A 27,210-nucleotide genomic window follows, 5' to 3' on the forward strand; every position below is an offset into this window, starting at 1 on the left:
TGCAAGTATATTGCAGACCCAGAGGATTCCCACTATGAGCCATACCCTTCTTGAAAAAAGGAAATATCAAATTTTAAATGTATTTGTCAATGAATGGAAATCAATTCCAATTAAAAAGGAATTTCCTCAAGTTCTCGCCATGACGCAATGGGTTAAGAATCCGACTGTGGCAGCTTGGATCCTTGTGAAGGTGTGGGTTTGATCCCTGGCACAGTGGGTTAAAGGATCCTGAGTTCTTGCAGCTGTAGCATAGGCTGCAGCTGTGACTAGGATTCAATCCCTGGCCCGGGGAATTTCCATACGCCTTGGGTTGGGCCATAAACTTTTTTTTTTTCAAATGGACTGCCAATGAAAAAAATCCAAAAGCATAGTCTTTGTGCTGAGATGCTTAAAATTAGATATTTTAGGAGCTCCCTGATGGCCTAGTGGTTAAGGATTCAGCATTGTCACTACTATGGCTCAGGTTCCATCCTTGGCCCTGGAACTTCTGTATGTCATGGATATGGCCCAAATAAATAAAAATAAAAAAGTAGATATTCCATTCATTTTTGAGATCCAGGGGTAAATAAGGCTTGTCTAAAGTAAGAGGCTCTGATATTTGGTTACTAGGTAGGATTACTCTTGATTGCCTATGCTAGGAAACCCAGAATAGTATCAGTTTAAGAAAAACAAGAGGTTTTATTTCTATTTTACATTAAAAAAAAAAAATAGAGGAAAGAATCCCATGCTAGAATAATGGCTCCTCCATGGCTATCATGGATTCAGGCTCCTTTTGTATTTATTCTCACTCTCCCAGCATGTAGCTTCCATTCTCAATGATCTGAAAGGGCTCCTGCAGCTCCAGTTATCACATTTGTGTACCAATCAGCAGGAATAAAAAAGATTTTCTAGAAGTCACCCACAATTCTTAAACTTATGCGTCCTCGGCCATAACTTATTCTTAACCACGAGGGAGGATAGAAAACTGAATCTTGTTGCTATATACATTGCTACTCTAAATAGGATTGGCATTCTCTTACTAAGAGAAAGGGGAGAATAACCAGAAAGGCCGAAGTGTACCTTCTTTAACATTTCTCACCTGAAGACTTGGGATAACATTATTTTGTTCGTTTCATGGTTGAGTAGTAGTCCATTGTGTGTATATACCACATCTTTTATAAACGAAAAAAAAGACTTGGGATGTTATTAATTCAAGCTAACAGAAGCTTTTATAATAGAAAGGGAATCCATTCCAAAAAAAAAGATTTTTTTTTATTTTAAGAAATGGTGTGAGAATACATTTTGATATTATTTATTAGTAAAAGCTGAGTTTACTTTTACGCTTGTGTTGGCCTGAAGAAGCTAATCCTACCAGGAGTTTATGTGTCTGTTTTTCTCTGCCCACAATATCATTTACTGCAGAGATGACGAGGGCTCTCTTAGAGGTCTTAATCTTAGTATATTTATGGAAAGAGGATAACAATTGTGTTATTGTAGAGCTGCATTATTGTAAGTAGATAGACATTTTCCCCCTTTGGGGCTATAGAAGTGTTTTCTTCACATTTTCTCATTTATCTGGACATTTATGCTACTAGATCTTTAGAGTTTGGTATTTTAGAGGAGCTCTGTTCTTAGAGAAATGCACAGAGAAGAAGGGAGGTAGAAAATGCCACAATCAACGAGACGGTCGTGTCATGGAGAAATAATGTGCCCAAGGATGGGGGACATTAATCCTGATTAGAAGGCCCTGGGAAGACCTGTTTGCAAGTGATGAGCAGCCCAGCTCATTTATCAGGCTGGAGATCAGGACTAAAAGATAATGTTAACTAGGGATGAACCCCCCCACCCCAACCAAATGCAGAGAAAATGGGGGGGGGTTGAAAGAAGAGGGCTCAGTAGGAACTGTTCCTATATTCTCTTTGTCATAGACACAAATATGACCTTTTTTTTTTTTTTTTTCTTTTTAGGCCACACCTGTAGAGTATGGAAGTTCCCAGACTAGGGGTCGAATTGGAGCCGCAGCTGCTGGTCTCTGCCACAGCCACAGCCACACCCGATCCTTAACCCACTGAGCGAAGCCAGGAGTTGAAGCCGCATTCTCACAGACATGATGTGGTGTTCTTAACCCACTCAGCCACAACAGGAACTCCAAGCATGATCTATTTAAACAACCATGAGCCTGTGGGATTCCAAAGGCATATTCTGTATCTAGTTTAATGTTAAACCACCTCTGTACTCACCATCTTCTTTTTGTGACCTAAATCTTTCATGCTTAGCCAGACCTTAAGTTTAACATTTGCTGAGAACCTGATAGGTGCCAGGCATTGGGCTATTTCTAGGGATATAAAGACATAGTCTTGACCTTAAAAAAAAAAAAAAAAAACCTCACAGAGACATGTAAACAAACAAATGAGGCAAGGCAGGGTGGGGGGTGGGGAATCACAAAACAAGCTAAGCTATGAACTAGAAGTCTGCAGAGGGACCAGCAGTAAGAGAGAAGGGGAGTAGTTACTTCAATTGTGCGTTGGGAACCTGTAACAGAAGAGGCAGCGCTGGGCAGGGCTCCAGAGCAAGGAGACCAGACACAGACCCTTGAGTGCATCATGGTGCCTGGCGCTGGTGAGGACACTTACCCATCCATTCCCAGTTCTTGTCTCACGTGACCCCAGCATCATCCCGGAGTTGAGCTGGGATTTGAATTCTAGGGCATTTTTGTGCCCAGATCCTTCTTCCACTTGCTCTGCGGGGGCTGGAATAGAAGTGGGCTGGTCACACCATGAAGATTGCTTCTGGGGTGAAGAATTCCTGCTCATCTGATGCCCTGCAGTCAACACATTGTTATCATTTTAGAACCTCCTGTCTGACCCTCTCATCGTTTGCTGTAGCCTGGTCATCCTCTGCTTCTAGTTTGCAAGTTCCTTGAGAGCGATGCCAGGCCTTATCTACATCCACGACCTTTGGTGACTATTGTGTCCTGATATGTGTGTGTTTTAGGAGGAAAACGTGCCATCTGTGTCTTTTATGAAGATCCTGAAACTGAACAAAACAGAATGGCCCTACTTTGTTGTGGGAACTCTGTGTGCCGTCGCCAATGGGGCCCTTCAGCCAGCCTTCTCTATCATCTTCTCAGAGATGATTGCGGTGAGTCTGAAAGCAACCCTGCACAGTGTGGATTACATTGGTTCACCATGAAATCAGTTCTCATGCCAGCCTCATCACCGGGTGTATTTTGGAGTAAAGCGGCCTCAAATTAAACCAAGCCAAAGGTTTTAATTCCCTTCGGAGGAATGCTGTGAGGCAAAGGGAAAAAGAGTCAATCAGTGAAATTATGAAGTGTAAAATCCCTGAAGGAACCATTCTAATTTTCTCTCTGCATCTGGGTGAACTGGTGTCAGACAGGGATCCCCATCCTGTTTGTGGAGAGATGCACGTCTCACAGGATAGCGGCAGTGGGGGTAGGGGTGGAGGGAGGGAAGCAGGGAGAGGAGAATCCACCGTCTCAAGTGTGTAAAAGGCCAGGCTCTGGGCACAGACCGGCCTCACCACTTAATTGCTGTGCAAACTTGGGCACATGCTTTCCCTCACCATGCCTCAGTTACTGTAAAGTAAACCTACCTCCTAGGATGGCTGAGGATTAAAAGAAATAGTAAAAGTAACTACACAGAAAGCATTTAAGAGTGTCTGCCTTGGAGTTCCCATTGTAGCTCTGCGGAAACAAATCCAACGAGGAACCATGGTTTCGGGTTCAATCCCTGGCCTCACTCAGTGGGTTGAGGATCCGGCGTTGCCGTGAGCTGGAGTGTAGGTGGCACACACAGCTCGGATCCTGGGTTGCTGTGGCCATGGTGTAGGCCAGCGGCTACAGCTCCAATTAGACCCCTAGCCTGGGAACGTCCATATGCCCTGGGTGCAGCCCTAAAAAGACAAAAGACAAAAAAAAAAAAGTCTGCCTTAATATAAGTATTCAAAAAGTGCCAGCTAGCCAGCTACTACATCATTATTTAGCAATCCTTACGAAGCTTGCAGAGGCTAAGAAGGAAAATGCATACTATGCAATTGTTTAATTCCCTGGGGGATATTTATCACAGGTGATCAGAAATATCTAAAGCTCCATAAAATCCAACATTTATATTTTATTTTTTTAAATTTTCTTGAAGTATAGTTAATTTACAATGTTGTGTTAATTTCTTCTGTTATGTGGTTTCAGTTCCACAAATATATCTTCTTTTTCATATTCTTTTCCATTATGGTTTATCATAAGACATTGAATACAGCTCCCTGTGCTATATATAGATTCAACATATGTGATATCATATAGTATGTCTTTCTCTTTCTGACTTACTTTGCTTAGTATGAGAATCTTTAGGTCCATCCATGTTGCTGCAAATGGCATTATTTTGTTCTTTTTAATGGCTCAGTAATATTCCATTGTGTATGTATGTACTACATCTTCTTTATCCACTCATCTGTTGACAGATGGTTAGTTTGTTTCCAAGTCTTGACTATTGTAAATAGTGCTGCAGTAAACATTCGGTGCATGTATCTTTTTTTTTTTTTTTGCATCCTCCCTTGAGGCCCCCCCCCATATCTCTTTGAATTATAGTTTTATCTGGATATATTCCAAGGAGGAAGATTGCTGGATCATATGGTAATTCTGTTTTTAGTTTTCTGAGAAATCATCATACTATTTTCCACAGTGGTTGCACCCATTTAGATTCCCACCAACAGTGTAGGAAGTTTCCCTTTTTTCCACCCTGTCTCTGGCATTTGTTATTTGTAGATGTTTTAATGATGGCCATTCTGACTGGTGTGCAGTGGTACCTCATTGTAGTTTTCATTTGCATTTCTCTAGTAGTTAGTGATATTGAGTGTCTTTTCAGTTGCCTGTTGGCATCTGTATATTGTCTTTGGGGAAACAACATTTATATTTTATAATCTTAGTCAATCTCTAATATTACTGGAGAGACTTTTTGGTTAAAGGTGAATTATTCTCCATCATGTTGAGTTTATAATGCTTATGACTTTGAACATTTGCCTATGATTCAGACCACTAGCCAAAAAAAATGAATAAATTAGAGCCCTCCAGCTGCTTTTAGATTTAAAAATAAGGCAATCCCTGACTTTGTTGCAATTCAAGAACTGTGTTGATTGTAGTTATATTTTGGAGTATCTCCTTTATGTCAAATGCTGCTCTAAGCACTGGGCATTCAGCAGGAAACAAAATAAACAAAGCCCTGCCCTCAATAGTTTAATTTCTATTGGGACAGACACACACCACACAAACTAGAACCAAATATATAATGTGTCATAGGATAGCAAGTGTTCAAAAGCAGGATTAGGCAGTAGAGGGGCTGGAGATGGGGGTGCTGCTTCATGTAGTTTGGTGAAAAGAGACCTGTCTGGGCAGAGGCCCTGTGAAGTGATTGATGGCAGGTGAGCGGGGACCAGGGAGGAGTCCAGACAGAGGCAACAGTAAATGCAGAGGAGGAGAAACAAACAGTAAAATGTGAAGACACACACAGTCTCTATGCAGTGTTTCAACCCATGTTAATAGCTGTGTATTCCTCAAATTCATAGAGATAGGAAGTAGAACGGTGGCTCCCATAGGGCTGGAGGAGGAATAACAGGATGGGTAATTACTCTTTAATGGGTACAGAGTTTCAGTTGTGGATGATGAAAGGGTTCTGGAGATGGATGGTAGTGAAGGTGGTATTATGCTTGAATGTAAATGCCACTGAATTGTACCATTAAACTCTACCATTAAGCCATTTTATTTTATATATATTTTATTGCAGTTAAAAAATCCCATATTCAAAACCTAGCTTTTTGGGTTTTGGGTTTTTTGTTTTTAGGGATTGAGAAGTTTTATATTTTGTATTTTTAAAATTTTTTTCACTTTTTAATTTTTTTTTATTATAGTTGATTTGTCAATTTCAGCTGTACAGCAAAGTGACCCTGTCATACAACTATACACACTCTCTTGCTCACATTACCTTTCATCGTGTTCCTTCACAACTGATTGGACATAGTTCCCTGTGCTATACAGCAGCAGGACCTCATCTATCCATTCTAAATGTAGCAATTTGTATCTATTAACCCTGAACTCCCAGTCCATCCCACTCCCTCCCCTTCCCCCTCCCCCTCGGCAACCACAAGTCTGCTCTTCTTGTTTATGAGACTATCTCTGTTCTGGTGATAGTTTCATCTGTTCCATATTTTAGATTCCACATGTAAGTCATACCATAGTTATCTAGTTTTTTCTCTTTCTGACTTACTTCACTTAGTATGAGAATATCTATGTCCGTCCATGTTGCTGCAAATGACATTATTTTGTTCTTTTTTATGGCTGAGTAGTATTCCATTATGTATATGTACCACATCTTTTTTTTTACTTTTTAGTGCCTCACTCCAGCATATGGAGGTTCCCAGCCTCAGGGTCCAATTGGAGCCACAGCAATGCCAGATTCAAGCTGCATCTGCATCTTACACCATAGCTCACAACAATGCCAGATCCCTAACCCACTGAGCAAGGCCAGAGATCAAACCATGTAGCCATGTATACTAGTCAGGTTCATCAACTGCTGGGCCACCAAGGGAACTCCAGTACCACATCTTAATACATTCATCTGTTGATGGACATTTGGGTTGTTTCCATATCTTGGCTATTGTGAATAATGCTGCAGTGAACAGTGTCTTTTTCAAGGAAAGTTTTGTAGGGATAGATGCCCAGGGAGTGGGATTGCTGGATCATATGGTAGTTCTATATTTAGTTTTCTGTGGAACCTCCATACTGTTTTCCGTAGTGGTTGTACCAATTTACATTCCCACCAACAGTGTAGGAGGGTTCCCTTTATGCCATACCCACTCCAACACTTGTTATTTGTAGTCTTACTAGTGATGGCCATTCTGAATGGTGTGAGGTAATACTTCATTTTAGTTTTGACTTGCATTTCTCTAACAATTAGTGCTGTTGAACATTTTTTTCATGTGCCTTCTGGCCATCCCTATGTCTCCTTTGGAGAAATGTCTGTTTAGATCTTCTGCCCATTGTTCAACTGGGTTGTTTGTTTACTTTTGAGTTTTATGAGTTTTTTGTATATTTTGGAGATTAAGCTCTTGTCAGTTGCATCTTTGGAACTATTTACCCCATTCTGTAGGTTGTCTTTTTTTTTATGGTTGCCTTTGCTATGCAAAAGCTTATAATCTTGATTAGATCGTATTGGTTTTATTTTTGTTTTTTTTTTCTGTTACCCTGGGATACTGACCTAAGAAAACATTCATAAGGTTGATGTCAGAGTATTTTGCCTATGTTCTCTTCTAGGAGTTTTATGGTGTCTTGTCTTATGATTAAGTCTTGAAGCCATTTTGAGTTTATTTTTGTGCATGGTGTGAGGGTGTGTTCTAGTTTCACTGATTTACATGCAGCTGTCCAGTTTTGCCAGCACCACTTGTTGAAGAGACTTTCTTTTTCCCATTTTATATTCTTTCTTCCATTGTCAAAGATTAATTGATCATAGGTGTCTCTGTTTATTTCTGAGCTTTCTAATCTGTTCCATAGGTCTGTATGTCTGTTTTTATACCAGTCCTACACTGTATTGATTACTGTAGCTTTGTAGTATTGTCTGAAGTCTGGGAGAGTTATGCCTCCTGTTTGGTTTTTGTTCCTCAGGATTGGTTTGGCAATTCTGGGTCTTTTATGGTTCCCTATAAATTTTTGGATTGTTCTAGCTCTGTGAAACATGTCATGGGTAATTTGATAGGGCTCGCATTCAATCTGTAGATTGCTTTGAGTAGTATGGCCATTTTTACAATATTAATTTTTCCAACCCAGGATCATGGAATATCTTTCCATTTCTTTGAATTCTCTTTAATTTCCTTGATTAATGTTTTATAGTTTTCAGCATATAAGTCTTTTCACCTTCTTGGTCAGGTTTATTCCTAGGTATTTAATTTTTTGTGGTGTGATTTTAAAAGATATTATATTTTTATATTCCTTTTGTAATATTTAATGGTTAATATGCTGAAATGCAACCAGCTTCTGAATCTTAATCTAGTATCCTGCTACTTTGCTGAATTCATTGATCAGTTTGAGTAGTTTTTGGATGCAGTCCTTAGGGTTTTGTATATATAGTACCATATTATATGCATAGAGTGACAATTTTACCTCTTCTCTTCCAATTTGGATACTTTTTTTTTTTTTTTGTCTTTTCACCATTTCTTGGGCCGCTCCCATGGCATATGGAGGTTCCAGGCTAGAGGTCAAATCAGAGCTGTAGACACTGGCCTATGCCACAGCCACAGCAACACAGGATCCGAGCCGCGTCTGCAGTCTACACCACAGCTCACGGCAACGCCGGATCCTTAACCCACTGAGCAAGGCCAGGGATCAAACCTGCAACCTCATGGTTCCTAGTCGGATTCGTTAACTGCTGAGCCATGACGGGAACTCTGAGGATACCTTTTATTTCTTTTGTTTGTCTGATTGCTGTGGCTAGGACTTCTAATACTATGTTGAATAAAAGTGGTGAGAGTGGGCATTGTCTTATTCCAGGTTTTAGTGGGAAGGTTTCAGCTTTTCTCCTATGAGTATTACATTGGCTTTTATTATAATTAAATTAAATATAATTAAATTAAATATAATTAATATAATTAAATTAAATTAAATGGCTTTTATTATGTTAAGGTATGTTCCCTCTATACCCACTTTGGTAAGAGTTTTTATCATGAATGGATGTTGGACTTTGTCAAATGCTTTCTCTGCATCTATTGAGATGATCATGTGGTTTTTGATTTTTTTTTTTTTTTTTTGGTAAATGTGGTGTATGACATTGGTTGATTTGCATATGTTGAACCATCCTTGTGAACTTGGGATGAAACCCACTTGGTTGTGGTGTATGATCTTTTTTATGTGTTGTTGCATTCAGTTTGCTAAAATTTTGTTGATAATTTTTATGTCTATATTCATTAAAGATATTGGCCTATAATTTCTTTTCTGGTACTATCTTTGTCTGATTTTGCTATTCGGGTGATGATGGCTTCATAGAATGTCTTTGCGAATGTTCCCTCTTCAACCTTTTGGAAAAGCATAAGAAGGATGGGTATAAGTTCTTTGTATGTTTGGTAGAATTCACCTGTGAAGCAATCTGGTCCTGGACTTTTGTTTGTAGGGAGTGTTTTTATTACATATTCCATTTCATTTCTACTGATGTGTCTGTTCAAAAGATCTATTTCTTACTTTTTGATCTTTTTTCTTTTTAGGGTTGCACCTGTGGCATATGGAGGTTCCCAGGCTAGGGGTTGAATTGGAGCTATAGCTGCCAGCCTTCACCATAGCCACAGCAGTCCTGGATCAGAGCTGTGGCTGGACCTACACCAGAGCTCATGGCAATGCCAGATCCTTAACCCACTGAGTGAGGCCAGGGATTGAACCTGCATCCTCATGGATACTAGTCAGGTTTGTCAACCACTGAGCTGCAACAGGAAGGAACTCCTAAATGATCTTTTTCTTCTTGATTCAGTTTTGGTGGGCTGCATATATCTAGAAAGTTGTCCATTTCTTTTATTTGAAACTTTTTACTTATTTATTTTTTGGGTGCCCCTTGTTAGGTGGAGTCCCAGGCCAATGATCAGATCTGAGCCACAGTTGTGACCTAACCTGGAGCTACTGCAACATTGGGTCCCTAGTCCCTAACCTATTGGCCAGGGATCAAACTTGCATCCCTGCATTCCCAAGAAGCCACCAATCCTGTTGCACCACAGGAGGAAGTCCCCATTTCTTTTAGGTTGTCAAATTTATTGGCATGTAATTGTTCATAGTATTCTCTTATGGTTTTTTGTACTTCTGCAGTATCCATTGAGATTTCTCTTTTTTGTTTGTTTTTGTCTTTGTGCCTTTTCTAGGACTGCCTCCTGTGGCATATGGAGGTTCCCAGGCTAGGCGTCTAATCAGAGCTGTAGCCACCAGCCTATGCCAGAGCCACAGCAATGCAGGATCCAAGCCAAGTCTGCAACCTACACCACAACTCATGGCAATGCCAGATCCTTAACCCACTGAGCAAGGCCAGGGATCGAACCCCACAACCTCATGATTCCTAGTCAGGTTCTTTAACCACTGCACCACAATGGGAACTCTGAGATTTCTCCTTTTTCATTTCTTATTTTGTTTATTTGGGTTCTCTCTGTCTTCTTCTGGGTGAGTCTGACCAGGGGTTTGTCAATTTTATTTACCCTTTCAGAGAACCAGCTCTTGGTTTTATGAATTTTTTTCTGTTGTTTTTTTTTTTGTCTGTATTTTATTGATTTCCTCTCTGATCTTTATGATGTCCTTCCTTCTGCTGACTTTAGGTTTTGTTTGTTCTTCTTCTTCTAATTCATTTAGATGGTGGGTTAAGTTGTCAATTTGAGATTTTTCTTCTTTTTTGAGGAAGGCCTGTATTGCTATGAACTTCTCTCTAATAACTGCTTTTGTGGCATCTCACATAGATTCTGTATGGGTGTGTTTTCATTGTCATTTGTCTCTAGGTATTTCTTTTTGATTTCATCATTGGCCTTTTTTTTTTTTTTTTTTCTTTTTAGTAGCATGTTGTTTAGTCTCCATGTAGTTAGTTTTTTCTTATTTCTTTTCCTCTGGTTGACTTCTAGTTTTATGCCATTGTGATCAGAGAAGATGCTGTAAATAGTTTCTATACTCCTAAATTTGTTGAGGTGAGTTTTGTACCCCAGTATGTAGTCAGTCCTTGAGAATGTTCCATATGCACTTGAAAAGAATGTGTATGTTTTTTGGATGTAATGTCCTGAAAATATCAATTTAGTTTAATTGTCCTATTGTGTTATTTCACATCTCTGTTGACTTACTGATTTTCGGTCTAGAGGATCTGTCCATTGATGTGAGTGCAGTGCTAAAATCTCCTACTATTACTGTATTCCCATCAATTTCTCCTTTTATGTCTGTTGGTATTTGTTGTATGTATTTAGCTATTCCTATATTAAGATCATATATGTTGACAAGTATCATATCCTCTTTTTGAATTGATCCTTTTATCATTAAATAGTATCCTTCTTTGTCTCTCTTTATTGCCTTTGTTTTATCTTTTTTTTTTCTTCTTAGGGCCATACCTGCAGTATATAGAAGTTCCCAGGCTAGGGGAAGAATAGGAGCTATAGCTGCCAGCCTATACCACAACCACAGCAATGCCAGATCTGAGCCACATCTGTGATGTACACCACAGCTCACAGCAACACTGGATCCTTAACCCACTGAGTGAGAGCAGGGGTTGAACCCGTCTCCTCATAGATACTAGTTGGGTTCATTACCGCCAAGCCACAAGGGGAACTCCCTATGACCTTTGTTTTATGACCTTCTATTTTGTCTGATATGCAAATCTTGCTTTCCTGTAATTTCCATTCACATGAAATACCTTTTTCCATCCACTCACTTTGAATTTATATGTGCCCTTTGCCCTAAGGTGAGTCTCCTATAGGCAACATACTGTAGCCTTTTGTTTCTTTTCTTTTTTTTTTTTTGGTCTTTTTTGTTGTTGTTGTTGTTGCTATTTCTTGGGCCGCTCCCGCGGCATATGGAGGTTCCCAGGCTAGGGGTTGAATCGGAGCTGTAGCCACCGGCCTACGCCAGAGCCACAGCAACGCGGGATCCGAGCCGCGTCTGCAACCTACACCACAGCTCACAGCAGCAACACCAGATCCTTAACCCACTGAGCAAGGGCAGGGACCGAACCTGCAACCTCCTGGTTCCTAGTCGGATTCGTTAACCACTGCGCCATGACAGGAACGCCTGCCTTTTGTTTCTTAATCCAGTCTGCCACTCTGTGTCTTTTGATTGGAGCATTCAGTCCATTGACATATAAGGTAATTATTGATAAATATGTATTTATTGCCATTTTAAACCTTCTTTTCTAGTCAATTATGTTTCTCCTTTGTTCCTTTCTTTTTTTGGTTGGATGATTTCCTTTTATTTTATGCTTGTGTCCTCTTCTTTGTAGTTCCTGTGAATGCATTTTTTGGTTTTGATTTGTGGTTGCCCTGTTTTTCAGTATGTTAACCCCTTCCTATATTTGCATGTTTTATCCTGATAGTCATATATGCTCAAAAACAGTCTAAAAAAAAGAATCTATATTTTCTTACTCTCCTTCCCTATGTTTTATGATTTTGATGTCCTTTTTTACATCTTCGTGTTTATCCCTTTGCTGTTCTTTGTGGTTGTCATTGATATTACAAATAGGTTGTTTTTTTTTTTTCTTTAAGATCTGTGTACTGGCTTATTTAAGTGATGACTTTCCAGTTGTGATTTCCTCCATCTTATATTTTCTTACTTCTTTCCTATTTAGAGGAGACCTTTCATATTTCTTGTAGAATGGGTTTAGTATTGCTGTATTCTTTTAGTTTTTGTTTGTTGTAGAAATTCTTTATTTCTTCTATTTTAAATGATAATATTGCTGGGTAGAGTACTCTAGCCTGCAAGTTTTTCCCTTTTAGAACTTTGAATATATTTTGCCACTCTCTTCTGGCCTGTAGTGTTTCTGTAGAGAAATCAGCAGATAGCCTTATGAGGTTTTCCACGTAATTAACTGTTTTTCTCTTGCTGCCTTTTGAATCCTCTCTTCATCTTTATTTTTTGCCATTTTTATTGTAATATGTCTTGGTGTATGTGTGTTTGGGTTCAACTTGTTTGGGGCCTTTTGTGCTTCCTGTATCTTGATATCTGTTTCTTTTATATTTGGAAAATTTTCAGACATAATTTCTTCAAATATATTTTCAATCCCCTTTTCTTTTTCTTTACTTTCTGGAACCTTGTTATGCATAGATTGGCCCACTTTATATTATCCCATAGATGTCTTAATATTGCTTTCACTTTTTTTATTTGGTTTTCTGTCTGCTGTCCTGATTGAGTGATTTCCAATATTCTATCTTCCAAGTTGCTTATTAGTTCCTCTGAATTATTCATTCCACTCTTCTGTGCCTTTAACTCAGCTTGCAGCTCTACAAATGAATTTTATAATTTTTCTTGGTTCGTCCTTATATTTTGTAGTTCCTTTCTAAAGTAATCTGCATTACTGTTCATATCCTTCCTAATTCCTTCAATATTTTCACTATCTTCTTTTTGAACTTGGTGTCTGTTAGACTGCAGAGGCCTGTTTCATTGTTTGCTCCTTCAGGGGAATGCTCCTATTCTTTAAACTGGGATGGTTCCTGACTTTCTTCATTTTGCTTATATTTTTCTTTTTCTATGAGTTTAAGGAAACCAACTACTGTAGTCTTGGAGGGCTATTTATATGTGATAGCACCCCTTTAGTTTGTGAGGGCTTACTTTTTTTTTTTTCTTCTTTTGGTATGGTGTCTGCTTTTGGTTTGGATGCTTGTTGTTTCTTTCCTCAGTGTGTGCAGGCTGTTATCCCCTTGATAGGGGATGTGCTGTTGTGAGGCCAGTGCATGCTTCCAGAAAAATGGAGGTAATAGGCAGGGCCAGTAGTCAGTGCCTGGTTACTGGGCCCTGCAGTGGCGAGGACCTGTGGGGAGTTGGCACAGGCTGCTCCTGGTTGCAGGGAAGTGGAAATGACCCTCAGGGAAGTATAGGCAGTGCCCAGAGCCTTTGATAGTGAGGCCAACGGGTGGCTCTCAGTTGCAGTGCCCTCCTTCGCAGCAACCCCAGAGGTGACTGGGGTCATAGTGGTGCCTGTTCCCAGACCGCTAGTGGTGGTGGGCCATGGCCACCTCTGAGTCTGAGATGCCTGAGGTGGTTTGCTGCTGCCACCTGCAGCTTGCACAGGAGGCACCCTGCCAGTCATAGCCTGTACAAGAGGTACCTTGCCACCTGAGAGCCCGTGCATGTACAGAGAAAGATAGTCCTATGGTGGTCTCGCCCCTCATCTCCTTACTGTCCCCAACAACGGCACCTTGATTCTCCTGTGGGTCCAGACCTCTTCCAGCATTCCTTTGGCTGTGGCTCAGGTTGTGATGTCTGAGGGTGGTGGCATCAGTGGTCTGTGGAGCTCCCTTCCCTGCTTTACCTCCTCAGTCTGGGTGCTGTGCTTTTCTCTGAGGCTTTGAGTTTCTCCCTCTGGGACTGTGGCCTCCCAGGGTGTGAGTTCCTCTCCTCCTTGACTGCTCCCTCTCAGAAGTGCTGGACCCATCCTGATTCCTTTTTTTTTTTTTTTCTCTCTGCTCTCTTTTTTTTTTTTCCTTTTGTTCTACCCAGTTATGTGGAGGGTTTCTTGCCTCTTTAGGAGGTTTAAGGTCTTCCACCAGTGTTCAGTAGATGTCCTGTGCCATCATTCTACATGTAGTTTTTTTTTTTTAATGTGTTTATGAGAGACCTTGAGCACCACATCTTACTCCTCTGCCATCTTGACCTCACCCTCAAAATGTAGTTTTTAAAATGTGATGCTCCAGACCAGAGGAGACAGGGGGTGTGGAGGAGGGCTGGATTGGAAGTTTGGGGTTAGCAGATGCAAACTTGACATTGCAGAGACAGCAGTGAGTGACGGCTTGAAGTGAAATCTTAATTCACTGCTCAGGAATTGAACCTGGGCAGCCTGGGTGAAAACTAGGAATCCCAGCTGCTAGACCAGGGGCTAGAGGCTAAAAGCAAAGTTGCCCTGGTTCATGCCCCCATTGAAAACAAGAATGTTCCAAGAAGGCAAAAGCTGTGAAAAGAGGTACAAAGTTTATTATTAGAAGCTCATGTGGGAGAGCACTTGGAGAAGCAGTTTATTTAAGACAGAAGCAAGGCAGTAATACACTTGGAGAAGTGTGGGTGTGGGTGTCCTCCTGAATGAGAAATGCACCAGAGAGGTGATTTAAATCACGTATATAGGGTAGTTCTTCTGGGTCTTTGTTTTCCTTTGGCCAATCATCTTGTATTATTTCCCACACCTCATCAGACCCAATACAATTTGAGCATCTTTTGGGCAAGATGGATTCTAGAGCAAGGGCTTATGAGAAGGTTAGCAGAACTTATTATGGCGTGGTGTCCCCCCCTACTCCTTTTTGACCCTGAGGCGTCTCTCTGCACTTGGGTAGTCAGGGAGATCTCCTTGACCTCAAGAGTGACTGATTTAGTCATCTTACCTTTTTTTACTCCAGCAGAGCTCAGCTCCTGGGATTAACTTTATCCTTGAAGTGTCAAAATGAAACAAGGCCTAATTTACTCAGGCTAACAAGTCCCAGCTCTTCTCAGCCCAGGAGTCCATCTACCCCCTACCTCAAACTATTATATATAGAATTGATAAACAACAAGGCCTAACTGTGTAGCATAGGGAATGATATTCAATATCCTGTGATAAACCACAATGGAGGAGAACATTTTAACTGAGTCACTTTGTGGTACAGCAAAAATTAACACAACATTGTAAATCAACTGTAATTCAATTAAAAAAATTATTAAAAATTATCAAGCCATTTATGGGAAGAATAAACAAGGCTCATGTAATCCAAGTGGGCATTTTAAATGTTCTTTTATAGGTTTTTGGACCAGGGGATGATGAAGTGAAGCAGCAGAAGTGCAACATGTTCTCATTGCTTTTCTTAGGTCTGGGAATTATTTCTTTCTTTACTTTCTTCCTTCAGGTAGGTACCTATGATTTGATCTTTTCATCATGTCTACATTCAGTTAGAAAGTATAGATGTATCTATTAATTATATTTTATTAATTTCCTGTTAATATAGATTATCAATTACTCAAAACCCAACCAAGAAACAGGTGACCAAAACCTTAGCTTTTGGAACCTAGAACTTCCAAATCATAGACTGAAATGAATTGTAGACACAATTAGCACAAGGCACTCGTGGAGGGCAGCACCCTCAACAGGAGGAATTGTGACTTCCCTGTATGCTAAATTATATCATGTTAAAGGCTGAAAAGGTATATATATATATATATATATACACACACAACTGAGTCACCTTGCTGTACAGCAACATTGATTACCAAGGAAGAAAACACTTGAATTCACAGGACAACATAAATTAAACTCAACTAGTTATACACTGGGAAGAAAACTGGTACCATGGCATTCTCTTTTTGTTACTTCTCACATAATACCAAGTAACTTCTCTGATTTTTTTTCTTCCTTAATTAAAGAACTATTTGAAAAACGCACATTATATTTCATTTAGACATTGCAGACCTGGCCAAAATGGACTAGTAAGCCTTGCTGTGATTGTACTTGTCTCCCTGATTTTAACCAAATTTCCTTTGTTTTTTTAACTCAGTGAGCACCACACAGGCCTTTCCAGTGCAATCCATTAAGTCCACGAAATGAAATTTATTGATCATGCCCAGCATGCTTCTCCTTTATCACTGTTGAGCCAGTGGTAAAAGGAAGCCACACTTTTTATTTGAGAATTCATTGTCTTGCTGGTAACAACTCAAAGATCCAATCCAGCCACAAGCCCTAGTGTGTAAGGGAGTGGAGTTTGTTACACGCATGTGCCACATGAACACAGGCTGATGGGTGGAACTGTGGTGCCCTCTCGGGCCTGAGCGATCTGCCATTGAAGGCAGGGAGAGACCAGGGCCATCTAGGCCTGGACCCCGGGGGCAGACTCACCCTGGGCACTGGCCACTGATCCTCCTGGCTGAGTAAAGACCTTGGTTGTATCATCCTCAGAGAGCACCTCACATGTCTACACCAACACTCAGTGTGGCTGGAGGCTCCCCCACCCCATCCCTGATGCCCCAGAAGCAAGCCTAGCTATGCACATCTAGGCTGCTCTCCAGTTTGAACATGGTATAATTAGAAACAGGCAAAGTATCTGGCAAGGACGCCGAGGGAGGAAGAGTAGCCTAGTGGTTCCCTAATCCGAGTACAGGTGGAGCTGTGAAGGGAAAGCAAGCTCATTGGTCATTGGAGCTTGGTACGATGGACATCCTCCCTCCCTCTTCGCTGTGGGAGCCAAGGACCTTCCTGCAGAGAATGTTATTACTTCCATTTGAGATTGTTTTGCTTAAAGTATTAGCAACACGATGCAAGTTGTAATTAAGTATCATATTATTCTCACTGAGATGTTGTCCTTGAGAGTTTGAAAGAGGAAGCCTATTTAGAATGGTTCGGGTGCCCGAACAAGACACTTGCAAGGGTTCTTCCCATTCTATTGCAGACTACGGATTAAGCAGTACACGCATTTTCAGTTGGGACTTTGAATTCGTATTTGGTCATAGACTTTGAATAGAGGATTCATACCTAAGTAATATAGACATCCATGTGAATACACCCACTTGCGTCAGAATGCTCATGATGATCAAAAGAAACAAAAGCTTCTCTTCTCACCCAGGGCTTCACATTTGGGAAGGCTGGCGAGATCCTCACCACAAGGCTTCGGTCCATGGCTTTTAAAGCGATGCTGAGACAGGTAAGTGTGTGCACAGGAGAAGTTCTTTCCTTTCAAGCCTCTTCCTATTCTTATTGGTGTCCTGCTGTTCATGTTGTACATCCCGGGTGTTCAGATAAGGACTGGTCAAGGCCCTGCAAGTTGTCCTGGTCCCTTAGCATCTGCAGACACATCAGGGTTTTTATGAGAGTAGGTTTAACTTAGGTAGCTTTGGGGTTTATTTTGCAACTCTCTCTCTCCACATGGATACTGTCCTTTCAAGGACCTGTATCTCTTCTCTAGATTCTATGTGGAACCTGGTGAGTCATTTGAGACTCCAAGATGCCTTTAGACAAAGGAAAGGGCGGTTGGCGGTATTCTTGTCTTAGAGTTGACCATACTAACTGAAGGTTTGACCAAATGTTGGTAATTGAGTTCTCCTTTCACATTAACTCACTTGTTAATTCACCAGAGCATGTGCTGATAGCGGGAACTATAAAAAGCATTATCTGCCCTCTTGGGGAGGTCACAGCCTAGTGCAGGGCATGTGGCAAAATGTGCAAACATGAATTTTCTGTTTTTATAGAGAAGGCTTAAGAGAGGGCCAGACTGTTATGCATCCAGTTGACAGGAATTGGTGGCATTCCTGCTCACAAAAGGGTGCGGAGCAGGTATCATATTTTGGGCAAGTCCAAGTTTGCAAACCTTTTTTCAGTGTCTTTTAAACTATTGCTATGCAGGAAAAGTCATTCTATATAACTTTATAACGTGGATGAGTAGCTTGTAATTAAACTCGCATCTAAGACGCTTCTAATCCTTGTTTCAAAAAATCAAAAACAAAAGCAAAACAAAAATGTGGTGAAAAAGCAGGGCTGTTATCTCACACCTGGAATTTATGAGAAAGAGCTGTGTCCAGCACAGCTCCACCACCCTCTGTGAGAGACACCACATCAGGGAGGAGGTGTCCATAGTACAAGTTGTGAGGATTGGGTGCTGGCCCCACGACGTGCACCCACAGCCTCCTCGAAGGGGCTCTGGAGCACAGTGCAGCCTGGTTAAGCCCCGCCCCCACCAGCGTGCTCCCCTCCCCACCCCAGCAGAGCAGCGAGGGGCCTGGTTACTGAAGGGCTTGGAAGTGAGTGCTCAGGGCAAGGATCAGGGCTCCACCCTGCATGTGAGGTCTCCCCTCAGCTCCAACACCCAAGGTAAGTGTGGGCATCTCCTCAGCACTGAAGGTTTGGGATGTTTCATCTGACTTTCTCTGCTTATTTTACTTTGGAACTAATTTAAAGGGTTTTTTTTGTTTTGTTTTGTTTTTTGTGCCATAGGACATGAGCTGGTTCGATGATCATAACAACAGTACTGGTGCACTTTCTACAAGACTTGCGACGGATGCCTCCCAAGTCCAAGGCGTACGTATATCACCCTTTGCTATCATTTGTTTGTTTGTTTGTTTTTTAGGGCTGCAACTGCAGCATATGGAAGTTCCCAGGCTAGGGGTTGAATTGGAGCTACAGCTGCTGGCCTGCACCACAGCCATAGCAATGCAGCATCTGAGCCACATCTGCCACCTACCCCACAGCTCACGGCAATGCTGGATCCCTGACCCACTGATTGAACCCTCATCCTCATGGATACTGGTCGAATTCATTTCTGCTGTGCCACAACAGGAACTCCTGCTACCATTTTTCTTGAACATGGTTTGGAATAAACATATGGCATAGCTGCAGCCATTAAGTGTCTTCGGCTCCAAATAACAGAAAACTGAAACTGACCTAAGCAATAAAGGAGAAGGTTAGACTTCAGGCTTAATTGATTCATTGGTTCCCAGGTGTCCTGAATGTGCCCTCTGACTCTTAGCTCTGAGTGGCTTCTGTCGTCAGGATTGGCTTCATCCTGAGGCTCGCTCCCTCATGGCCATAGAGTGGCTGCCAGGAGCAACCAGAGCTACAAGCTTACTTGTTTCCCATCCAGTAAAAGAAAGCGCACACCTGGACCTCAATCACCAAACAAACACTCTTCCCTTAAATCTGATTTGGACTAATTTGGGCCACATGCCCAACCCTGAACCAGTAACCATCTCCAGGGAAGGCCACTGAATCCCTGGTTTCTGTCCCTACAACAGCCTCCTTTCTGTGTGATGCAAACAGTACTTCAGCTTTATGCATGCTTTATGGGGGTGGTCTCTTGGGGTATGTACCTTTCCTAAAAAATGGTCTTTTGGAGCTCATGAACCTCCCTCTTACGTGTTTGAAGCCAACAGCTTTAAAATGACCAGAGTGTCCAGGGTTAGTTTCCTTTTTAAACATTTCCTTCATGAAAAAGTGTGTGCACCCCACAGCGTCTCTCTAAAGCAGAGCAGCTGATGACTTGGTTCTGCAATGCTGAAGTTACATGGGCAGGAGAGAAAAGCAAGTTGAAAGCACAGAAAAACCTGCAGAGCCTCCCAAGTTAGGCAGGTGTCTTGGGTTTATTGTAGTGAAAGGGAGCAGAAGTTAGCACAGGCGCAAAACCCTTTCTCGTGAATCTGACCAGGAAGTCAAGGCTGCAGCTCATAGATTTGCAACTCAAAACACAGCTCTTCTTTTGCTCTTGCAGGCCACGGGGACAAGGTTGGCTTTAATTGCACAGAATACAGCCAACCTTGGTACTGGTATTATCATATCGTTTATCTACGGTTGGCAGTTAACCCTTTTGCTGTTGTTGGTCGTTCCAATTATTGCTGTATCAGGAATTGTGGAAATGAAATTGCTGGCTGGAAATGCCAAGAGAGATAAAAAAGAACTGGAAACTGCTGGAAAGGTGGGTCCAACGAGGCTTCAGGTGGTATCGCTATGATTTGTAGACGAGTCGATTGATGGCAACATGCATGTTTTTTTCAGGTTGTGTAATAGTTTTTTTAAATGTATAATTGATTTACCATTTTGTGTCAGTTTCTGCTGTACAGCATAGTGATCCAGTTATACATGCCTATGCATACTTTTTCTCATACTGTCTTCTATCATGTTCTATCCCAAGAGACTGGATATAGTTCCCTGTGCTGTAACTGGGACCTCATTGCTTATCCTTTTTGAATGTAATACAACATGCATGTTTTGATACTGTTTGTTCTCACTACAACTACTTATTATCAACACTGTGTATGAAATATTTTACTGTTTCAATGTCTAGAACCTGAAAACAGGATAATTAATATAAAGCTTTTAGCTTGTAGGAAGTGCTTAATGTGTAGTTTTCAAAATGTTCTGAATTCTCAAAGTTTATTTTTACCTTTTACTTTGTATACTGATGCAATTGTTAGGGAAAAAGATACCCCTATTTTACGGGTGAACAGTCTTTAAGAAAGAGAATTATAAGTGAATCATTCAAAACAGGACATTTGCCAGTACTTGAGACAGTTTTGGCCTTGACTATGATTTCTGTAATGAAGCAAGGAGGCCACCAGAGGGCAGTAAAGCTCTGATTTGTGCTTCTAACTTGACTGGCTATTGGGCACACACTTAACTTGGGCCTTACTTTGTGCCAGTTATTGTTCTAAGTACTTTTATGCATCAACTCTTCCTCATGATAGTCGTAGGAGGCAGGTACTTCTCTTACCCTAATTTTACAAATGTGGAGCCTGAGAATCAAGCAAATTATAAGCATGGCTGGGATTCAAATCTTGGTCTTTTTTTTCAAAGTTCTTTACTCTATGGCCTCTTTATATGGGTTTAAATGTGTCTAAATCAACCTATAAACATTTTATTTACACGTACATGTATTTAGATGTTTAAACATAGATTTCAGCCAGGACATGTTTTACCCTTATTCATGTAAATATTATGCTTTATTGAAACATTAGGAGGTGAAGCAGAGAGTGATTATAAATTATGATAGTTTCTACAGTGCGGACATTTAGAAACTTCTTGCACAAACATTGCTGCATCTGGTCTTAATACAATTATGAGAGGTGGGGCAGAGACTCTCTCTCCATCATGGGGAAGAAAGCGGTCAGAGGGTGGGTGACTTGCTCCCCTGTGTGGCATGTGAAGGGTGAGAGTAGATTCCAGTCAAGCATGTTTCCACCGAACAAATTATATCTGCTGAAAACCTTGCCCCTTTGGTCTGAACTGGTGTCAGGTGCAGTACATTGCAGTGTTAGTATTATCATTTTTTCCATGAGGATGCCGCCTTCTCACACGTGCCCTGCATCCCCTCCTGGGGTCAGAGTTGTGTCTCCAAGACAGTGCGTGGTTCCCAGCCAGGTTCCCATGGCTGCTGGCTGTGTACATCTCAGGGCATCATTTTTGTCATTTCTTATACAACTCACTACTGAAAAAACACCCTGCAGTGTTCATTTCCTTTCTCTTCCTGAACCCTGCTGCTTTTCTCATTTCAGAAGGGAAATTGTCAATAGGTAGTTTGTCTTAAACTAGTTACATGAAAGAAATCATCTTGAATCGAGTTAAGATAATAGAATCTTAATTCTTTTAAAAATGGCAAATGACAATGAAAGTTGCCAGAGTTTGGGCAGGGGTAGGGCCGTTGGATTGGAGCAGTTTGGCAAACAAAACACCATCTTGGATCATCCGTCTTGGCCTGGCGGCTGCTCAGTGTACAATCCTGGAGAAGATCCTCAGCTTCTCTGGTCCTCACTTTGCAATCTTAGAACATTAGAAACCGTGTGATAATGTCCCAAGCTCCTTTCAGCTAGTGCTCTCTGGTTCCAGGGATCAGAGAATGAATAACCCAGACTGACCAGTCTGAAATACTTTCAATAGCTGCTCTAACCTAATAAGGGTTTTATTTTGTTTTTTTAATGAGAGATTGAATGCTGCTAATTAACATTTCAGATTTCCAACTACAATTCAGTTTTGTATACTCGGTCAACTCTTGATTAACTCAAAATGAGGGTTAGAAAGAAGGTCTTAGAAACCGCCCTCCTCCCTGCCGCCCACCCCCCCCAACACCACCACATCACTTAAAAAAAAAAGTTCCTGTTGTGGCTTAGTGGGTGAAGGACCCAACATTGTTTCTGTGAGGATGCAGGTTCAATCCCTGGCCTTGCTCAGTTGCTGCAAGCTGCTGCATAGTTCACAGATGCAGCTCAGATCTGGCGTTGCTGTGGCTGTGGTGTAGGCCAGAAGCTGCAGCTCTGATTCGACCCCTAGTCTGGGAACTGCCATATGCTGTGAGTATGGTCCCAAATAAAGCAAAAGAAGAAAGGCAAGAAAAAAAAGATTTCTCATTGACCTGAGTACAGATTAGTCATGGTTCCAGAAAGTCTTAGTAGTGAGGGTGCTGGTTGCTGGGCTGGGAAGAGGTGAGGGGAGGCTCTGTAGTAACTCTCTTGACTCAGGCCTAATGACTGAGATGAGAAACCAGAATTAACCCTCACAGCACTTACTCCATGCCAAAAAATTGAGATTTGAAAGCTCCCACAACTAGTTTCTCCTTGTGTAAATTACAAAGCCAGGGAAGGAAAAGAGCACAGTGCATTAAGAACAAGGACTTGGCATCAGGTAGCCTGATGCGGAACCTTCACCACCTGCTTCTTAACTCTTGAGCTTTAGGCCAGGCATGTCCCCTCTCTGTGCCTCATCTGCTTACCTGAGCAAACAGAGTATGAACGTGAACCTTCTGGGGTGGTTGTGAAGCTGAAGGAGATCTGTCAGCTAAAGGAGGTAACAGCTGGCACAGGGTAAAGGCCAGGAGGTAGTCTCTGTTCTGGCTATAATTGCTGTTAGATGTTTCCATTACAATAAAGCTACAGAGTATTACCGTACCTTATATTACTTCAACCTAAGGTATTAAATATCTCGCTTTCTTCTGGTTACAGAAGCTGAGCACGGAGATAAAAGTCTCCAAGCTGATAAGACAAAAATCTAAAAGGAAATCTTAGACTCCTTGCCCAGTGGTTTAGCTGACTCAGTGGCAGAACTCTGATTTAGACTAAGTAGCTGAGTTACAGATGAGTAACTTTAGCCAAGGGTGGCTTGGCGATCGAGTCAGAAAACTGGCCCAGCAGGTGGGTTTGGTAGAAGGGCTTTGCTTAAGACCCAGAGAAAGGCAGCGTATCCAGGCGGCTCCTCATTTAAAGCCCCCAAGTCTCAGTCGCTGAACATTCAGACCAGCTTCCTACACAGACCCTGGTGACCTTCACTCTTAAATCTGCAGGCCCACCCAGGTCACACAGCTGCCTCCAAGTCCAGGGAACTGAATCAGAGTGGCCTAGAGTTGTCAGGTGTCTTTCTCTGGCTTAATAATCAGGAGTTGTAGGCAGGGTCATGATGTTTACATTTGGGAAGTTCTTGATTGTGGGTAAATATTTTTTCTAAAAAGCAGTTCGCTTTAGGGAGGAAGTGACTGGCACCTCCAGGAGGCCCATAGAAATCACTTAGCCAAATTGTCTCTTCTAGGCTCCTCCCCTATGAAGAAAGCAAAGTCACAAAGGGGTTTTACAAAAGCCAGTCAAGTAACTGCCCAGTGGCAGGACTGGGAATGGAACTGGGCTTCCTGTGCCCACACCACCATTCTTACCCTACGCTGCTCAGTCTCCATGTTTAGCACAACCAGAGGTGCTTTTAAGATTGCTGGTTTTGTTGTAGACCTTGTCCTGAAGAATGCATTGTGCCTTTGCTTTCCCAATGAAAGGAATTTGAAACCCATCAACATAACCTTTGGGATTCTTTTGATAGAGCCCTAAGGGGTGTGTGTGTATATATATATATAGTTTGTCTCAGAAGTAAAAGCCCCCCTTCTAATCAAGATCTGTTCTACATTACAGATTGCAACAGAGGCCATAGAAAATATTAGGACAGTTGTGTCCTTGACCCAGGAAAGAAAATTTGAATCAATGTATGTTGCAAAATTGTATGGCGCTTACAGGTAATGAGCATATGATTGTCCCCAAGAATTTAGTGTTTTCCTAGGCCGACTTATTGATTCCAATTTTTGTCGCTGCTACAAACAGTATGATTGTAAGGATGACTTTTCTTTTCAATAATTATCTCACTGAAAATAAGTTGCTTTTTGATGCAACTGGACCACAGGATTGGATTTTTACATCTCTTGTAAAAACATTAAGGTTGGGTCTCCAAGAGCTGAAAGGTACAGAGGGCTGTGCAAGCATTTGTTCATTGACTCAGGCAACATTAACCCAACTGGGTGATTCAAGATAAATATTCTTTTAGGGGATTGCTCAAGCCTTTGTTTTCAGTGAATTATGCAAAGGTGAAACTTTTTGTTTGGTTAAAGTGTTTCCTTTGTTCTCTGGATGAAGACCAGATCCATCCTACTCAGAAAACAAAGATGCATAGCCTATTCCACTGGTTTATAGCCAAGCAATTCAACAAACCCCCAGCATCTGTTCACTACTTGTTTCCAGCCAAAGCCTATTTTATAAATATATTTGAACACAACTTGAATCACAACTTTGTAGTATAAGAGTTTTGAACACTTCCATTTGAAGAGGGATAGTTGAAGTTCTCAATGTATACACTTTCTTAGTTAGATATACCACTTGTAGCTACCTTTTGCTGTCCATTTGATATTTGACAGATGTCTGTCCACAGCATTTGTACATTGTTCAGTAACATTAAGTCTTGTAACACCATGCTCACAGCACAGAAGTTCAACTATCCACATCCATCATATTTTGAATTTCCCCTCTTGCCAAATGCCTTCCTTCTAACCTGAGAGTAAGTAAATTCTTTTTCTTCTGAAGGATTTAGAAAAATAAAGTAGCCAAACTAATAAAGGATAGCATGAGGTCTTGTTAGGAATGGTGCAGAAGAAATTGTGTTGGGGCTGGTGGGGTCTTGCTCTGGAAAGAACTTCTGGTGTGTTTATTAAACCTCAGTGACCTTACTTCTCTGAATTTAAGATGTGACAGACTATAGCCACAGAAGAAAAGACGATAAAGCAATCCACATTTAGGCAATTCAAACTATAGTCCTAACTTGGACATCCTTTATTTTGACACGTCAATCATGTTTACATCATAAGGGTTGAATATCTGAGTTACCAGATAATCACATGTAACAATAACAGCAGCTATCATTTGAGCAACCACTATGAGCTGGCTACTATGCTAGATGTTTACCTTGTCTATTTCGATTTCAAAACAATTCATTATCACACTAGTTATCCCCATCTTAACACATCAGAAAACTGATGTGTAGAGAGGTGAAGTCACTTAAACTGATTATCACTAGGGGCAGAATTTAAACACAGGTTGGCTTGATTTAGAAGCTGTGCTCTTTGCACAACACGGTGCTAAGAGAGACTAAGAAAGAGATGGTGACAAATAAACCAATCTGCTTTTCAGGAATTCTGTGCAGAAGGCACACATCTATGGGATTACTTTTAGTATTTCACAAGCGTTTATGTATTTTTCCTATGCCGGTTGTTTTCGATTTGGTGCCTATCTCATTGTGAACGGACACATGCGCTTCAGAGATGTTATTCTGTAAGTACCTTTTAATATACTGAGATTAGCCCATAAATTTTCAATAGGTCCTTGCAAAAGTCTGGAGTAGACAAACTCACTTGTTTTAGTCATTGAATTGTTTGTTTGTTTATTGCTTTTTAGGGCTGCAGCCATGGCATATGGAAGTTCCCAGGCTAGGGGTTGAATTGGAGCTGCAGCCATTGGCCTACACCATAGCCATGGCCACCCCAGATCTGAGCTGCATTTGACACCTACGCCACAGATTGTGGCAACGCCAGATCCTGAACCCATTGAGCAAGGCCAGGGATGGAACCCACGTCCTCATTACCGCTGAGCCACAGTGAGAGCTCCAAAACTCACTTGTTTTGAAAAGAGGTAGAAAAGATGAACCAGCTATAGAACTCTGATGTTGTCAGTATTCCAAGGACAGTTTATCTGAGTAGACAAAAACTAACCAAGGTCATGAAACTGATCATAAGCCAGAATTTTAGTAATATTTAAAAGTCCAGTCAGGAGGATAGAAAACATTCTCAATGCAGAGATAAATCACAATTAGAAAACTGCTAGCATCCATGGGACCAATACAGAGTTTAATACAGAGTTTATCTATCTGCAACCAAATTGCCTTGATGATGGGAGGGAAATGCTTGACTGAAGTCTGGTAAAGGCTCTTCCCTAACCAGACCTGGGATGACCCTGCCAACTTTTGCTTCCTAGCCTTTCCTATTGTCTTGGTTTCCAAGGCCAGCTAATGGGATTTCAAAATATACTACATACATTCAGGCTGCAGTCTAGTCTTGCCAAAAGGAAGCCATTCTTTGTATAATCACTTGGAATATTTCTATTCTGACGGGATGATTTTTAAAGCAGAAGCAAGCGACTTAAACAAAAACAAAAAAACAGGGTCAAGACAGACAAAGTGAAAGTGTTTAAGAGCTATTCTTTTGTTTCCCTCCAAAATTAAAATAATCATGAATAAAGAATATATAACCTTTGCACCAGTCAGGATCCCAGCAGGAAACAAATGGCACAGCTTCTGGGGTAACCAAGGAGAGCTTGCCACAGGGTCTGTGAGCGTTAAAGATCAGTACTGCCCATCCAGGAATCACTAAGACCTTACTTAAGCCTAAAGGGCGAGAGGAGGGAAAGATTTTCAGAACCCAGCACAGGGGCCCTCTGTGGTCTTTGCAGGAAGCACAGTGATGCCACAATAACCCAATAAGAAAGAGGCCAACAAAACAAACATCATGGACCACTTCCTCAGCCCTCCTCTCCCTGGCTATGCTGTTTCTTGCCAAGGCCCATCAGGAACTAGAGGACCAGAACACCTAAGAGGCAGACCGTGAAGGTCAGCCTCTTAGGCACAGAGGGGGATGGTGTAAAATGGAGATGGAAGAGCAGAAAGGTTTTGGAGAGACAAATGGAGATACCCAGCTGAGAATGACAATGTGGAGTACTTGTATTGTCTAGGAAAA

General features: G+C 41.3%; 1 protein-coding gene across 1 annotated transcript in view; it reads left to right on the forward strand.

The window, feature by feature from the left end:
* Positions 1 to 27,210, forward strand: part of LOC125110806 (phosphatidylcholine translocator ABCB4) — an 85,258-nt gene that overhangs the window by 41,725 nt on the left and 16,323 nt on the right. The window contains exons 15-21 of the mRNA XM_047752405.1: positions 2,974 to 3,120; positions 15,457 to 15,561; positions 17,269 to 17,346; positions 18,633 to 18,716; positions 19,903 to 20,106; positions 24,071 to 24,171; positions 25,613 to 25,753. Of these exons, the coding sequence (XP_047608361.1) occupies positions 2,974 to 3,120; positions 15,457 to 15,561; positions 17,269 to 17,346; positions 18,633 to 18,716; positions 19,903 to 20,106; positions 24,071 to 24,171; positions 25,613 to 25,753 (860 nt within the window). The remainder of the gene's footprint in view (positions 1 to 2,973; positions 3,121 to 15,456; positions 15,562 to 17,268; positions 17,347 to 18,632; positions 18,717 to 19,902; positions 20,107 to 24,070; positions 24,172 to 25,612; positions 25,754 to 27,210) is intronic.

The sequence above is a fragment of the Phacochoerus africanus genome, chromosome 11 (assembly GCF_016906955.1).
Source record: "Phacochoerus africanus isolate WHEZ1 chromosome 11, ROS_Pafr_v1, whole genome shotgun sequence".
NCBI classification, from domain to species: domain Eukaryota; kingdom Metazoa; phylum Chordata; class Mammalia; order Artiodactyla; family Suidae; genus Phacochoerus; species Phacochoerus africanus.